The 14,543-nt window shown below is 35.5% G+C and overlaps 1 protein-coding gene across 1 annotated transcript in view; it reads right to left on the reverse strand.

Annotated features, from left to right (window-relative positions):
* Lama2 (laminin subunit alpha 2) overlaps window positions 1-14,543 on the reverse strand; it is a 565,166-nt gene that overhangs the window by 327,611 nt on the left and 223,012 nt on the right. Inside the window, exons 5-9 of the mRNA XM_070010715.1 lie at window positions 13,888-14,067; window positions 10,367-10,456; window positions 8,877-8,994; window positions 5,931-6,109; window positions 952-1,051 (exon numbers count right to left, since the gene is read on the reverse strand). Coding sequence (XP_069866816.1) covers window positions 952-1,051; window positions 5,931-6,109; window positions 8,877-8,994; window positions 10,367-10,456; window positions 13,888-14,067 — 667 coding nt within the window. The remainder of the gene's footprint in view (window positions 1-951; window positions 1,052-5,930; window positions 6,110-8,876; window positions 8,995-10,366; window positions 10,457-13,887; window positions 14,068-14,543) is intronic.

Here is a 14,543-nt window from a genome sequence, read left to right on the forward strand (position 1 = left end):
GAAACTGTTCCAGATATATTTTATGAATTTTCCACTTGGCAAGAAATTGCTCTGGAAGTAGTTTCAAACATTTTCTACCAAGTAGTTCCATTGGCATTTGATTCCTTAATATTTGAAGTTCATTGTGAATTTCATTGCTCAAAGTACTTGGCAGTGGCAGGCTCTGTTCTTTAATTCATGACTGTGCCCATTTTCAATCCTTTATGTGAGCTTCTTGCCTTCTCTAATCTTGCTGTGTGATCTCCTCTGTTTTGCTTTCCATTCCCATACATTCCTCCCTCAGTGAATGCACTAGAACCCATGCAGTCTACAAAACAATGTGAGAAGATATAAAAGCTACATCTGTCATAGGTTTGCGATTTATACATATACATATACACTCTTCTTTTTCTGTGGTATAGTCTGTCCCTCATTCTCTTGTTCAGTTTGCTTGCTCACAACTGGTACTATACCACTTGAGCTATACCTCCAGTCCAAATTTTTGCTGGTTAATTGCAAATAGTGTCCCAGACTTTTCTGCCTGAGCTGGCTTTGAACTAAGGATGATGCTGTGATTTCAGCCTCCTGAGTAGCTTAAGATGTCAGATGACTGTCTTTTCTTCTTTCTTCAGGTACACGCATGCACACACACACACAAACACACACACACATACATAACATGCACCTTTGAAAATCACTTTTGTTAATGACAGTGGTCCTGTAAGATTATATAGTTTGATTTCTCGATGACATTTGCATAACTAACTCACTTTATGACATTACAATCAAAGAAAAAACTTAATTATTGAGATGAGCAAGAAATTGGCTCCTTGGGGAAATGCTGATGCACTGATAGATGTAAGACTGTTTGCTGTAGGGAAGGATTTTACTGGAAAGTGATCTAAAAATAATTGACATTGGTTTGTTTGTTTCTCTTCCAGTCTTCGGGACATGACTCTATCCAATGCTTACCTCGCAGGGCATATTTCTCATCCTTGACACAGATCTCACTTAAAGAGCCAGTTGGATCACAGTGACATGGCTGACAGGGCATTGGATAACTTGGTGATACCTAAAAAGTATTTACAAGAGTACATAAATATTAAGAGTAATTAAACACTCATATTAATTAATTAATTTTGTCCCAGTAGTGGGGCTTGAACTTAGGGCTTCTAAACTCTCTCTTAACTTTTTTGGGCTGGTAGTCTACCACTTGAGCCATGTCTCCACTTCTGTTTTTGTTGTTGATGTTGTTTTGCTGATTAGTTGGGAATAAGAGTCTCTCAGCTTTGGGGCTGGGAAGATGGCTCAGTGGTAGAGTGCTTGCCTTGCATGCTTGAGGCCCTGGGTTCGATTCCTTAGCACCACATAAGCAAGAAGAAAAAAGCCAGAAGTGGCGTTGTGGCTCAAGTGGTAGAGTGCTAGCCTTGAGCTGAAGAGCTGAGGGATAGCGCCCGGGCCCAGAGTTCAGGCCCCATGACCGGACCCCAAAAAAAAACAAAAACAAAGAGTCTCTCAGCTTTATCTTCCCAGGCTGGCCTCAAGTCATGATCATTAGGTCTCAGCCATGTGAATAGTTAGGATTACAGGTCTGAGCCACCAACAGTGCAACAAACTTTCAAAATAAAGTAGATTAAAAATGAATACTAATTTTAAAAATATTACAAATTATCTATAACATACATGAGAAATTTCTAAGATTAAATTTTAAATGGAATCATATTTTTTCTCATATATTTTTTTTCTAAATCCAAAGCCCATAATTTGTATTTTTTTCCTTTAGAGCACATAAAATTGTTTGTATCCTAATAAAATGTGTTAATATACACAGAAACATACCTACTTGTTTACATATTCTCAACAGTAAGAGAAAAATCACTTGAGAGCTTTGAGTGATTTCCACATAGCATACCTTAGAGAATATTCTTAGTAGACAAACTATATAGCAGAAATTTTCTTGCCTTGAAAATACAATTTTAGGGCTGGGAAGGTGGCTCAGTGGTAGAGTGCTTGCCTTGCGTGCATGAGGCCCTGGGTTCGATTCCTCAGCACCACATAAGCAAAAAGAAAAAAGCCAGAAGTGGTGCTGTGGCCCAAGTGGTAGAGTGCTAGCCTTGAGCTGAAGAGCTGAGGGACAGAGCCCAGCCTCATGACTGGACCAAAACAACAAAAAAAAAGAAAATACAATTTTAAAAACTCATATTTTTGTTATGTAGATTCAACAATTATCAAAATTTTGCCAAATAAGTTTTTTTCATCCTTCACTATTTTTTAAAGGAAATCTTAGCTAAAGAACCTTCAGGCCTTAAAACATGTGCCTTATAATCAAAGTATCATTATTATAACAAAGAACTATATTATATCTGTGGTAATCACTAGTATAATCTCATCATAACACCTTGCTAATTGTTTTGTTTCCTTATTACAACGCTGTTCAAATAAGTACAGTTTCCTCCCATTTTGCCATTAAAGAGCTTTACTTTGATTGATTGTGGAATAAACAAAATAATAGAAATTTATTTTGTTGCTCAAAAATATACTACTAAATATTTAAATTAAGCTGTATAGTTATTTAGGGATCTCTATAACCTGGGAGAAAATAATGCCTGCTCTGTAATTAGGAAATCTTGAGCTCATATCCCAGTGTGACCACTTACTGGCTGTGTGGACTTGTGTAATTTGTTTACTCCCTTGTAATACAAGGATAACAAAACAACTACAGTGTGGTTATATAAATTAAAATGAAAAGAAATGGCAGGTGAGCCATCTCAGAAGATTTCTTACCTATCCTAAATGCTTAATATAACTAGTAGCTTACTGTTGACTGTTTTAATTAAGCAAACCTAGTCAATGTCCAGATATTTTAAATATATTTGTTTCTCAGATGGCATAGAGCAAAAAACTAAATTAGCTGCCAAAGAAATATTGAAATACTATTGAATATGTGTGTGCATGCGGTTTCCACCAGTAAAAAACAACATTTTTCATATGTACATTCATACATTTAGGCTTAGTTTATAAGTAGAAACTCATTCGCTAATATAAATCAGAATGTCAAAACAGCTGATAGAATATGAATCAGCCACATCCACATAGCAGTTTCAAAATCATTTGTTCAAGACACATTTGTCTCTCATCACGAAGAAAAGACTGAACAAAACAGACTGGAGGCAGAGTCCAGGTCTTCAAGCTTATAGGAATGTCAGATTTAAAAGACACTGATTAAAGAGAAAATGGTAAATGATAAAATAGACACATAAACAAAGTGTTATCAGAAAAAGAAGTATAATAACACAATACAATGAAGTCAAGGAATGATTTCTGAAAAAAAGAAAGAAAGAAAATCTCACTTAAACTTGAAGCTTGAAATAACAGTAGCAGAATGAAATTGGGAGGTTTTTTTGTACCCAAAGGAAGCACCTAACCATTAAAAACAAACCAAAACCATTTTATAGCACATTGCAACTTAATCAGAAAAAAATGCTAAATGCAGTTCTTTAGGGAAATAAATAACATAGGAAAACAGGTAACTAGAAATGGTGTACATATCTTTATAGTTAATGAGAACTATCTTTTTACTTTCTTTTTATTTCTTTAAAAGAAAATTAAGTTGAAACAAGTTATAATATTATTTAGGGAGATTACTTGTGAAATATGGAAAGAACAATCCAAAAGGTAAGCCAAGATGAAACCAATTTAAATATCAATAATTTAAGTTTCCAAACTGATAGGTAGTAAAAGAAAAAAGAAAAACTAAGGCAGGTTAGAAGAATAATATGACAAGCACAAGAAGCAGAAGTCAATAAAGAAAAGATTAGGCAAAAATGATTTTGAAATGCTAAATAAGAAGAAAAGCAAAGAAGAAAAACAAAACAATTTTAAAGTGTTAAAAATTAAGAATATAATATCAGTATAGAAACTCTAAACTTTGAGAATAATATGGAGATATTAAATTTTAGAACTTTAAGGAAAAAATGTGTAACTATGTGGATAAAATAAACCAATGCTTTGTAAAGTATAATGTATCAAATTGATTTACAAGGATCAAGTATCATGGTACAAGCTTATACTACCAGTGCTTGGGAAACTCTGGTAGGATGAAAAAATGTTCCATCTAGGACTAACCTGAACTACAGAAACAAAGACAAGAAACAAGACCATGAAGCTTATTTAGTTCCTAATTTAATAACTGAAAAACTTAATTCATTATCTAATTTCCACAAAAAGGGGCTTAAATAGTTTTCCTAGATAATCCTATTCTACAAATGTAAATTATTTATAAAAGAAAGAATTTTGATTTATGCAACCCATTTCCCAACTCCTGTTTTGAGGTCAGTGTACCCAATACAAATATTTGTGAACTATATTGCAAAAAATACTCAATTACAGATAAGCATTTCTTATGCAAAGATGCAAAACTCTTTAATTAAATACAACCATGCGAGAGTCAAGAAATAAGTATTTCATGAGTCAGTTAGATTTAATCACAAATACAAACTTACTTTAATATTTTACAATTCAGTTAATGTAAATTGGTTACACTAATGAATAGGGTGAAAACATATATAGATTTAAGTAGACACAGAAAGGCATTTGGTAAAATTCAATCCCTCTTTTTTTCATACACAGTCTCAGCTACCTAGAAATAGCAGGGAAATTGCTGAATCTGATAAAAATGCATCCATAAAACCCTACAACTCATGTCATACTCAGAGTGAATTATTATGTTTCCATTTGAGATGAGGAAAGAAATAAAAATGTCATTTCTCACCATTTTTACTTAACATTGGCATGAATATTGCAAGGCAGAGTAAGCCTGAATTTATCTTCTGGCAACACTTTATGTGTGTACTTCTAATGAAAATCTAATGTAAAACTACTAGAAGCTATAAATGAATGTTGGATGGCTTCAGAACATAAAGTCAATATGGAAACAACTTTGCAATAACAGCATAGAAATAAAAAGGAAAAGTCTTTTAAAACCAGTTTTTATGGATAATCTTTTTAAATACAACACTAAAGATTAAATTTAATTAAAGATATTTAAAATCCCTATACCATAATTATTGTTATGAATCATTTTAAAAGAGACACATATATAGACATATCCATTGATTAAATGATCTCGCTCTATTGCAATTTTAGTTCTCTCCATCTTTTCATAAATATCTCTCCTCCCCCCAAAAAATCCCCATGTAGTATTTTCTGTAACAACTAAATCAGTGGTAAAATTGGACACAACTACAAAGAAACTACAATAGACAAATGTTCAAAATGAAGATAAAGTTGGGGTACTACATTACCTGAAACTAAGTTTATTGAAGTTAATCAAGGTATTGTGGCACTGGATGGCCAAAACAATGAAGGAGACTAACATTCTAGATTTTGAACCACATTGCTTATCACACATCTAATTTTAAAATGACTTGTTGACCATAAATCATTATTTTATACAAGTTACAAAGATTTGCTTAGATCTGTACTAGCATTAAAAAGAAAAGCTTCTGAATATAAAACTAATAATATTTTGCCAGGCATTAAAGGCTCCCACCCATTATCCTAGATACTCAAGAGGCTGAGAGCTAGAATTGTGATTTGAAGCCAGCCAAGGCAGAAAAGTCTGTCAGACTCTTATCTCTAATTATCCAGCAGAAAGCCAGAAGTGGAGGTATAACTCAAGAGGTAGGGTAAAAGCTTGGAGAGGAAAAGCTGCTGGGCTCTGGTGGCTGGTTCATCTTGTATTCTTGTCTATTCAGGAAGCTGAGATGTTTGTTCAAGGCCAATGTGGGCAAGAAAATCCAGGAAACTCTTATCTCCAATAAAATCCCACAAGCCAGAAGTGGACTCTTTGACACCTACCTTTTTAGAGAACCTATCAACATTATTTTTCTGTACAACATACCATTGTATAAGATAGTAAAAAGAACACGGGATAGAAGAGCGTAATTTACCCCTTTGGGTCTGAAGAAGCCATCCAGGCACGTCTCACAGTTGATGCCGGCTGTGTTTTGTGTGCAGTTAATGCACACGCCACCTCCAATATACTTCCCATGAATGTTTAAACTCAGGTTTCTTCTAGCAACATTTTCATCATAGTAGCACTCGTCAGCTTTTCCATGACAATTGCATGCTGTGTGAAGAGACAAAGAAATTCGTGACCATGAATTTCATGCTTCAGACAGATTTAAAAGATATTTTCTATGCCAGGCGCTGGTGGCTCACGCCTGTAATACTAGCTATGCAGGAGGCTAAGATCTGAGGATCACAGTTCAAAGCCAGCCCAGGCAGGAAAGTCTGTGAGACTCTTATCTCAGAAAACTGGAAGTGGTGCTGTGGCTCAAGTAGTAGAGCTCTAGCCTTGAGCTGAAGAGCTCAGGGACAGAGCCCAGGCTGAGAGTCCAAACCCTATGACCAATTTGTTTTTTAAATGTATTTTCTCCTATACACAAATGGATTCAGAAAGCACTTGGATTTATTGGATATATATGATATATACATAAATACTTTTAATAAAATCTGAAGTAATGAAACATGAATTAAACTGAATCCTATGAAATTACCAATATCTTACTGATTCTTGCCTTACAAATCCACATAATTCAACCTGTAATTTCTATAAGAAGATGAATAAGAGATGAATAAAAATGATTGAACAATAGCATTAAATGGTACACAATCAGGTAATCAGTAATGAATAATTATCATGTGTTAATCTCTGGCTAAATCTAATCATAAAATGATACCTAAAGGGTACATTTCCATTCTATTAGTACAAATAACAATGAAGCAGAACTTTGTTTTAATGCTTTAAATTTTTTTTTGCTATTGCTACTAATTTTAATTTAAAAAAATATATATATCTTTTGTATATTGGCAAACTGAGTCATTGAGAGCTGTAGTAACACAAATTAACCCAATAAATATTTGAAATCACATGCTGAGGTTCAATTCCTAAGTCTGCACTTCTTACCACTGACAGCCCTTCACATTCTACCCAGTAAACAAGAGAGAGAGGGGGAGAAAGAGAGAGTGTGTGAGAGAAAGGGAGAGAGGTAACATATATGGTAGATGTCAAGTAATCAGGACAAATGAGAACACCAGGCAGTCTTGGGTTTGAGAGTGTTCCACTATTTAGAAATCATGTGATGTGAGAAACTTCATTTCACTATATACCATGGGGTAGTCAATAATAATTACCAAACTGGAATATTTAAAAGCATCAAGTGAGATAGTTCATGTGAGATCATTAACATAATTGCTTATAGAAAAGTTCTCAATTGACTTGTCTGCTCTTCAGCCTTCTTGTCTTTTTCATGTTACTTTATAGTAATTGGGGAAAGTGAAACATCACTTTCACTTGAAGAACTGGGTAAGGTGTCTAAGGATCACATGGTAATAAACATAAATTTCTAGGCATTATAAGCAATCTTATTTGTTTAGATATTGCACAAGAATAATTAAGTAATCAAGAATGATTTCTGCTGGCAGTATGGAGGAAAATACAGTGCAATGAAATTTTATTTTCACAGTACTTAGAATTTGCTTTCCAAAGATGAGGTAGTGCAGGCAAAGCACTGATGATGCTCAAGGTCCTTCTCACTCTCTGAAGCTAGGACCCTTCATCTGTCTTATCAACTGCACGCAGCCCAGCTCTAGGTGGACAGCCCCAGGGGACAGGGCTAGCACTCTAGCATCTGGTATCAAAGGACCATTTCCATTCTGTCATCAGAAGCAGCTGTTTCACAGAATGTCTAAGACATGTGATATCTGTTTTGTAATAAGACTTAGGAATGGAATGATTATTCATTGCTCTTTAGAGATATATCTTGCCTTAAATAAGCTAGATTAGTGAAAATCCAAATTAGACTCAAAGGAATTAGAAGGCAATTAAACATTTTATACCGGGATTTATCATACCAAAATGATTTTCCTAAATATTAGGGCAATTGGAATACAACTCAACTTGGAAAGTTTTATACAAACTTTAAGTAATGGATCCAAAGGCATGAGATTCATGTAATATTTTATGATTAATATGCCCATATTCAATTCAGGGGCTTTAAAAAGGTTTCTTTAGAAATATAATTACTTCTCTTCCCCATTGAAAAGATATTGTTCATAATCCCAATATTCTTGAAAGGCATAAATCCTGTATTCAGCAGTCGTATGTCTTTGCTGCTTAAAACCATTTTGGTCTCTGTTTAAACACAGGTACTCAAGCACAGAGTGGTAAAGGATTTACAGATCCACTTAACATTCCACAACTGTGTATGATGAACCATGATAAGATGTTAGATAACAGAATTCCTACCCTCCCAACTTTCTCCATGATTACTGATATTCTACAAACTGAAGCTTAATTCCAATTAAATCTGAAAGCAAGACTCTCTGGGTGGTAATCTCTCTTAGGAATAAATGTCTACTCCCTGAGGGAGAAGCTGAGGAATGTCATAAGGGTGCCCTGGAGCAGAGTTGGGGATTTAGCTCAGTGACAGAGTGATCGATTCACATATAAGAATATAAGAAAGCCTGGTTTTGATTTCCACAACCACAGGGAGAGGAGAAGGGGGACTTAGAAAATTGAATGACTAAGATAGCAGCTTTGGCCTTAGGTAAAATATTCAAAATGATCTTAGTATGGTGGGCCACATGTATAATCTTATCTACTGGGGAAGTATAGATAGAAAAAAAGCCAGTTTGAAGCTGATCATACAAATATATAATATCCTGTCTGAATAAATAAAAATATAAACAGTTGAGAAGTATGGTTCAGGTGGAATGCATGCCTAAGAAGCAAGAGTTCCTGAGTTCAAACACTTAGTGCCATCAAAGAATGGAAAGATGAGCTTCCTCATCCTCACTACGAAGAGCATGCTGTCCACTTCTCAACAGCATACCTTCACATTCAGTCTTTGTCAGGAAAGTACCAGCTCTCCAGGGTTTTTGGTGGAATCCTGGACAGCACTGGTCACAGCTGTCGCCACACGTGTTATGCTCACATTCACAGCGAGATTTCTAGGGGGAAGCACACATTGACTATTATTTAGAACCACAGGTCGTGTAAAGAAAGCAGCAGACATCTAGACTAACGTGTAAGACTGTCAACCTTGACAGGAATTTGTGCCAACCTGAGAATGGGCACAAATAAATCCATATCAGCACGACGTGGTCCCAGTTGATTCTGGAATCACTGAATTTTATTCTAGAAGAGAGCAGGGAGGACCAAAGGAGGTATGAATTCTCCCTCTCTGATATCTGGGATCTATAGGTTTTTCTGCATGTGTCGTGCATTTCAAGACTTTGCTTAAAGAACTACTAAGGTTTGTGGGTGTGTTGAAAAATAGAGGAGTTGATTTTTCCCCAGATACTCAACTACGGTTAGAGGAAAATCACCAATCTCAGGTTTTCCAAAACTAAATCTGCCTCTGAGCTCTCTGACTGATGTATGGATTCATCCCATACAACTGCCCCTCCGTGTCTACCTTAGATCTCTCAGAGCCTGGAGAGCACTACCCACCATTGACCTTTAGAGAGAGCACTTGGACCATTGACATGCAGCACTCTCCACTAGGAGATAACATTCTACAATCTGGCACTTAAAACACTAGTGTGGAGAATAATGGAATTTGTACCAGGTACAGCAGAAGCAAAAGAAGAGAGAGGAAAACATAGCCCTCCTGACATTCACTGATTTTTACTATTCCATATATTTATTCCATATCCAGCACAGTTGATGATTTTTAATTTCACCAGTTTGTTTATGACAAGAATAAAACAGGTTCTCATTCATCTTCCTCTCTAGGTTACGTTCACCTAATATATTCATTGTCATTAATGAAAAATGTTCCACAAAAGCACTCCAGCTTGACAGCCACAATGCTCTTGAAGTGTTTCTTGTACCCAAGAAGAGAAAATGTCCTCATCTCATTTCAGTCTCCTATGTCCTAGCCATTCCTATCTTTCCCTCTATGCCCAGTTTATAACTAAGCATTTAAAACTGAGCCACAGATTTTAAATATTAATGTAATGCTTTGCTTTTGAATGTGCTTGCATTAACTTTTTGTATGGAAAATTTTTAAAGAAATGATTGTGACAGCTAAAATCATGCCACCGACTGTCATAGCTGGAGACATTTCAAAATAGATACCACTTTAGAAACTTTTTTCTTTTTGTGGGGGGGGAGGGAAAGAAATGAATCTGTTTTTAGTTACTTCAAAGTCTATCATCTTAACTGCTAGCTCTATTTCACCTTGGCATAGCTTTCTGTTACACTGTCTAAGTGGGGACCTGACACCCATTCACAGCATTCTCTGTCGGTGAAGACTCTCAGGAAACATTTTCCAGTTCAGCATTTCATTTTTCCTAAGCGGCCTATAAATATACATACATTTGTTGCTGGATCAAGCGGACAAGCTCGGGCATGACCGTAGCAGATGCACATGCCTCCGACGGAAATATCCTTGACTGAGTAGTAATACTGCAAAAAGCAATCCAGAGAGGGGTACTGTTAGCGGGCTGCAACGTGCAAGGAACAAAAGGGAACTTTTTGTTCAAGAAATGAGCTTTTGCTTTTATTCTTCATTCGAGTTGTACTTGTTTGCTTCCTGAGGACTTGCAAAATGGATGAGGCTTCCAGCTAGTTTTGGAAGCACAGAACCCCCAAAACAAGGCCTCTAAGTTCAATGATGGGGCCCGTTAGAAACTTATTTTCCTTGGTCTCTTCAAAATCCAGGCTGGGGGATTCACTGTCAACAGTGGCTTTTATTTATTTATTTTTTATTTTTTTATTGTGAAAATACTGTACAGAGGCAAGATAATGAGTACATTTCTTATCAAGCATTGTAGCCTCCTCCTTTGTTTCCCATCCCTTCCCATCCTCCCCTCCCCCACCCAATCCTTCCCCCACGAAAGTTGTAAAGTTCGTTTTGTATTTAACAACTTGTACATCTCATTGTTGTAGGGTGGAGCCATTGCAACAGTAGCTTTTAATGTGAACTATGGATAATGATTCTTCACCTAAAGCTTTCTTTTCTGTTTGTTTTTGTTTTTGCAGGTCCTGGGGCTTGAACTCAGGCCTTGGGGCAATGTCCCTGAGGCACTTTGTGTTCAAGGCTAGCACTGTACCCCTTGAGCCACACTGCCACTTCCAGCTTTTTCTGAGCAGTTTATTGGAGATAAGAATGTCACAGACTTTCCTGCATGGGCTGGATTCAAATAGCAATCCTCAAATCTTAGCTTCCTGAGTAGCTAAGATTACAGGCGTGAGCCACAAGCACCTAACAGCTAAGGGTTTTGTTGTTGTTGTTGTTGTTGTTGTTGTTTTTTAATGTAGTTTCCTCAAAGAAAAACACTTTAATTGTGACCATTAAAGATATGATATTCACAAAATATCCTACGTTACTTGACAGATTTGAAAAGAAATAATAAATTTATAGGAAATTGTGGTGTGCCCAGATTTAGAAGGGGGAAAAAAGTAAGTATAAGTTTGATGTGCAGAACATTTGAGCTTTTTTTATTATAGTAGAATGTCAGACAAAACTTTTGTATCTGAAGTTAATAAGGTTATATTGCTTATTTTAACCTACTTTTTGGTAAAGCAATTCATAATTTTATAGCTAAATGAATATTGAAATAAGAATAACTGTATTTATAACATTTTATAATTGCCAGAGACCTTTACATTATCATATATAGTCCAAACAACTCTCTCACAATAGAGAGTTCCAATTTTCCAATTATGTATGTGAAAAAATACTATATTGAACAAGAGTAATTATGTGGACACAAATCTTCAGTTCCTGGCTTTTTCTTTTTACTTCAGATTTTCCTACCACTTTTGTTTCTCTCTCTCTCTCTCTCTCTCTCTCTCTCTCTCTCTCTCTCTCTCTCTCTCTCTCTCTCTGTCTTTCTCTCTCTTTTTCTGTATCTCTCTGTGTGTCTGTCTCTCTCTCTCTGTCTCTCTCACACACACACATACAGTCTTTTAACTTTTTTATTTTATCACCTTATTTGCGTACCTCGAATTTAAACTAATGGAAGTTTCTAGGAATTTGGATAATGTAAGTATCTCATTTACATTTAACTACATTGCTCAATAATACAAATACAAGTGGAGATATTTCCTTTAAAAACCTGGTATAGCATTATTTGTAAATGCATTTAAAACTGAGCAACAGATTTTAAATATAAATATATAATGCTTTGCTTGTGAATCACCGAGGGCTCAAATTCCATATTCTACTTTGATATATTTAAATTTAGATGTAGTGTTTATGAACTGGAGCACTTTAAAAATATATTTATATATTGGCTTGTATGCACTATTTTAAAGTCTTATTCAGTTCTAAATAATAGATATGTACCCCCACCTCTACTCTGCCTCTTGCAAGAGATAATAAAAGGAGTACTAATTTATTTTCATTTAGTTATCCTACTATACTGCTAAGAAAGAACAAATTTCACTTCAATATTATTCGATATTCCTTGGTGTATATGTTTAAGCCATGTCAAAATTAAAATTAGACTCAATTTTTCTCAAATATGTGAAGAATCTAAACATTGCTATTGGATAACTATTACTTTTGTGTAAGGTAATTGACAATCTGGTGAAATAGAATGATAGGTAAAATTGTATCAGCTTTGGAAAATACAGGACACTAAAACATCTAACATGTATTGTTTGGTGATGATTAAAACCACGTCTTTTTGTGCTGTTGAAGTGGTTAAGTGATGAAGGCAGCAAGCATGTGAGTAGTGTTCAACCCCAGTGGGATTCAGTTCACCGGCTCCACAATAATGCAAGTGGTGCCAATGGTCTGATTATTAACATCATTCTAAAATTAAGTATTTTGTCTCACAATATAAGTTACTTCCTCTTTCTTACCAACATATATAATAATAATAGAAAATTGTTAATGTGGATTTGCTTTATGGATTTATGACTGAATTTTGTCTTGGTTCAGTAGGTGTCAATAACCTGTGAATAGCGTACAGAGTAAACAGGCCGATGTACAGTCATCAGTCTGGATAGACCATCTATTCATATGTGAAGGACTAATAAATTTAGTTCTAGAAAGCAGCATTTCTTTTAACTCTAAGGGTCAGAGATGTGTTCAACTTTTAGATTTTTTTTCTGTTATTTCAATTACAGAAAATAAAGTAATATATGGAATCGGCTTTCACCTATAGCAATGCTTTTTTTTAAACTATAGTTCCATAAAGAATTTTAAAACCAGAATATTTGATAAGACAAAATGATCCAGAGACCCACAACATTAACAACACTGGGAAATTTTCTAGAACTGCACAATCACAGGCCTGTCTTACTATAGGAGCTACAGGATTCTAGTTGGTTCTTTAAACTTTAAAGTTTAAGAAATATTATTTTTTTCTCTCTTTCTCCCTCTGTGTGTGTGTGTGTGTGTGTGTGTGTGTGTGTGTATGTGTGTGTGTGTGTGTACGTATTCCTGTCTGTGTCTGTATCTTGTCTGTGTGTTGGATCATGATTTAATATTCATGTCTTAGAGTGAGCTGTGGTCAAAAATGTCCCCATGTCCCTGTATTTTTAGTAGCAAGTGTTCAAAGCCCATTATAATGATAGTGCAGATCACCTGAAGTGACAAAATCCAATTATTTAGTCTTTACAAAAAGATTATGAGCAAGATTATTATGATCCTCATTTTACAAAATAGGAAATTAAATTTCAAGCATATAAAAAGGCTTGATAAATGTCCTCTACCTAATCAGTGGCAGAGCTTGGATTTGGACAAAGGATGGTCTATTGAATTTTAAAATCTTAGATAACTACTCCTAGCATCGCTGAGAAATTTCTTTCTGAATTCCTTGACAGAAAATGGAAAGGAAGAGTGTGATCTCATTCACAGGTTGCCAGGAATCGCTTTCACTTACTCTTCTTGTGACAATGGGGTCGATTTCTCTGGGGTCTTTGTGAGCAAACATCATCAGATCGGCATTCAAGGTGCGGATCCTCTGAAATCTCAGGCGAATGTAGCGAGCAGAGGTGAATTCCAGAAGTTCTGGGGAAGGGTCATCAGCACTTGGTCGCCCATTGATCAAAGAAATGTGAATCTATACAACATGGAAAATAATTGGACAATTATTTATCAAAACTAAACATCTTGTTTTGCTAGTTTCTTTTTCCTGAGGAAAATGAAGAGTTCTTGTTTCACAAGGAGCAGATGCAAGTTCATGTTTATTCATCAGATAATTGAAATAACTGGGGTGCTTCATGGACTTTCTTATTAGAACAAGTACATAAGTTCATCTGCTTAGGTTGTCTCCAATTATATACATATTCCTCTGTTTCAAGTAAAAAATATCATGTGCGTGTATGTGCATGCGTGCATGCGTGCGTGCGTGCGTGCGTGCGTGTGTGTGTGTGTGTGTGTGTGTGTGTGTGTGTGTGTGTGTGTGTGTGTGTGTGTGTAATGGGACTTGAAATCAGGGCCTGACCTCTGTCCCTGAGCTTTTTCCCTCAATTCTGGTACTCTATCACTTGAACCATAGCTCCATTCCTAGCTTTTTGATAGTTAATTGGAGATAAT

The sequence above is a fragment of the Dipodomys merriami genome, unplaced genomic scaffold (assembly GCF_024711535.1).
Source record: "Dipodomys merriami isolate MVZ:Mamm:240054 unplaced genomic scaffold, mDipMer1.0.p SCAF_8, whole genome shotgun sequence".
In the NCBI taxonomy this organism is placed as follows: domain Eukaryota; kingdom Metazoa; phylum Chordata; class Mammalia; order Rodentia; family Heteromyidae; genus Dipodomys; species Dipodomys merriami.